This window comes from Olea europaea, unplaced genomic scaffold (assembly GCF_002742605.1).
Source record: "Olea europaea var. sylvestris unplaced genomic scaffold, O_europaea_v1 scaffold1937, whole genome shotgun sequence".
Lineage (NCBI taxonomy): Eukaryota > Viridiplantae > Streptophyta > Magnoliopsida > Lamiales > Oleaceae > Olea > Olea europaea.
In genome coordinates, this window is record NW_019237203.1 from 54343 (window position 1) to 55533 (window position 1191).

General features: G+C 41.4%; 1 protein-coding gene across 1 annotated transcript; it reads left to right on the plus strand.

Moving 5' to 3' along the window:
• Positions 1-34: 34 nt before the first annotated feature.
• On the plus strand, positions 35-1019 carry LOC111379147 (rop guanine nucleotide exchange factor 1-like). Its single transcript, XM_023002482.1, has 3 exons — positions 35-62; positions 188-304; positions 412-1019. Exons 1-3 carry the CDS (start codon positions 35-37, stop codon positions 1017-1019), a joined length of 753 nt encoding a protein of 250 aa, XP_022858250.1.
• Positions 1020-1191: the final 172 nt, after the last annotated feature.

Genomic DNA, 1191 nt, shown 5'->3' on the forward strand with positions numbered 1-1191 from the left:
TTTTCCCCCCCCCCCCCCCCCCCCCCCGGGGTTAATGACCACTTCTATTGACAAGGTGTTGAGTTGAACCATGCTCCCTACTGCTGCTAAGCCTGAGTGATTTGTCAGTTTTATTTTTCTGATATTTTTATTTTGCATTCTTTCTGATTCCTATATTTTCTTCTGGATATTGCTTGTTTGATTGCAGAAACTGAATTGATGAAGGAAAGGTTTGCTAAGCTGTTGCTAGGAGAAGATATGTCAGGAGGAGGGAGGGGAGTATGTACTGCTCTGGCTATCTCCAATGCCATTACTAATCTTGCTGGTTATTCACAAACCTTTCTTTCTTGTCTTTGTTTTTTATTATAGTTAGACCAATAATGTTGCTGTTTTAATTATATACACTTATTAACTTCCACAATAAATGGACAGCTACTGTGTTTGGGGAGCTCTGGAAGTTGGAACCCTTGGCCCCACAGAGAAAGTTGATGTGGCAACGAGAGATGAATTGGCTTTTATGTGTGAGTGATTCCATTGCGGAGCTCATTCCATCAGTTCAAGAATTTCCTGGTGGCAGGACCTTCAAGGTTATGATAACTCAACCACGATCTGATATATATGTGAATCTTCCTGCCCTCAAGAAATTAGACGCAATGCTAATCAGCATCTTGGATGGGTTTCATGACACTGAGTTTTACTATGTTGAGCGTGGGATGGGTGTTGCTGATGCGGAACACATTGAAGCAAATCCTTGTTCTCCACTCTTGCAGAGGCCTTCCATATCTCTTGAAGAAAAATGGTGGCTGCCTTTCCCAAAGGTCCCACCAAATTCTTTGTCTGAGGAGACAAGAAAGCGACTGCAACAATGCCGGGAGTGCACAAATCAAATTTTCAAAGCTGCTGTGGCAATCAACAGCAGTGTGCTGTCGGGGATGGAAGTTCCACAAGTTTATTTGGAAAGCTTGCCCAAGGTAAGAGGGCTTTATTTTTCCTGCTCTTCCAATTTAGTTGTGATTAACCAATATCATATGGATATTTGATGTCTTTCAGCTCTTTCCAGTGTCAAACTTTGATCCTGTCATATATCAAACCATGATTGTTTTCTTTCTTTTTTTTGGGTTGTGATTATCATGATCATGTTCTCCGGTCTATGGGTGTCTTGTAAACATGTTAAAAGGAAAGAAGACTAAATTAAGCCACATGTTTGGCCCC

Coding starts and splice junctions, on each gene's coding strand:
- LOC111379147 (XM_023002482.1), top strand. CDS start 35: ATGACCACTTCTATTGACAAGGTGTTGA. Junction 63..187: donor TTCTATTGACAAGGTGTTGA/GTTGAACCATGC, acceptor GTTTGATTGCAG/AAACTGAATTGATGAAGGAA. Junction 305..411: donor TGCCATTACTAATCTTGCTG/GTTATTCACAAA, acceptor ATAAATGGACAG/CTACTGTGTTTGGGGAGCTC.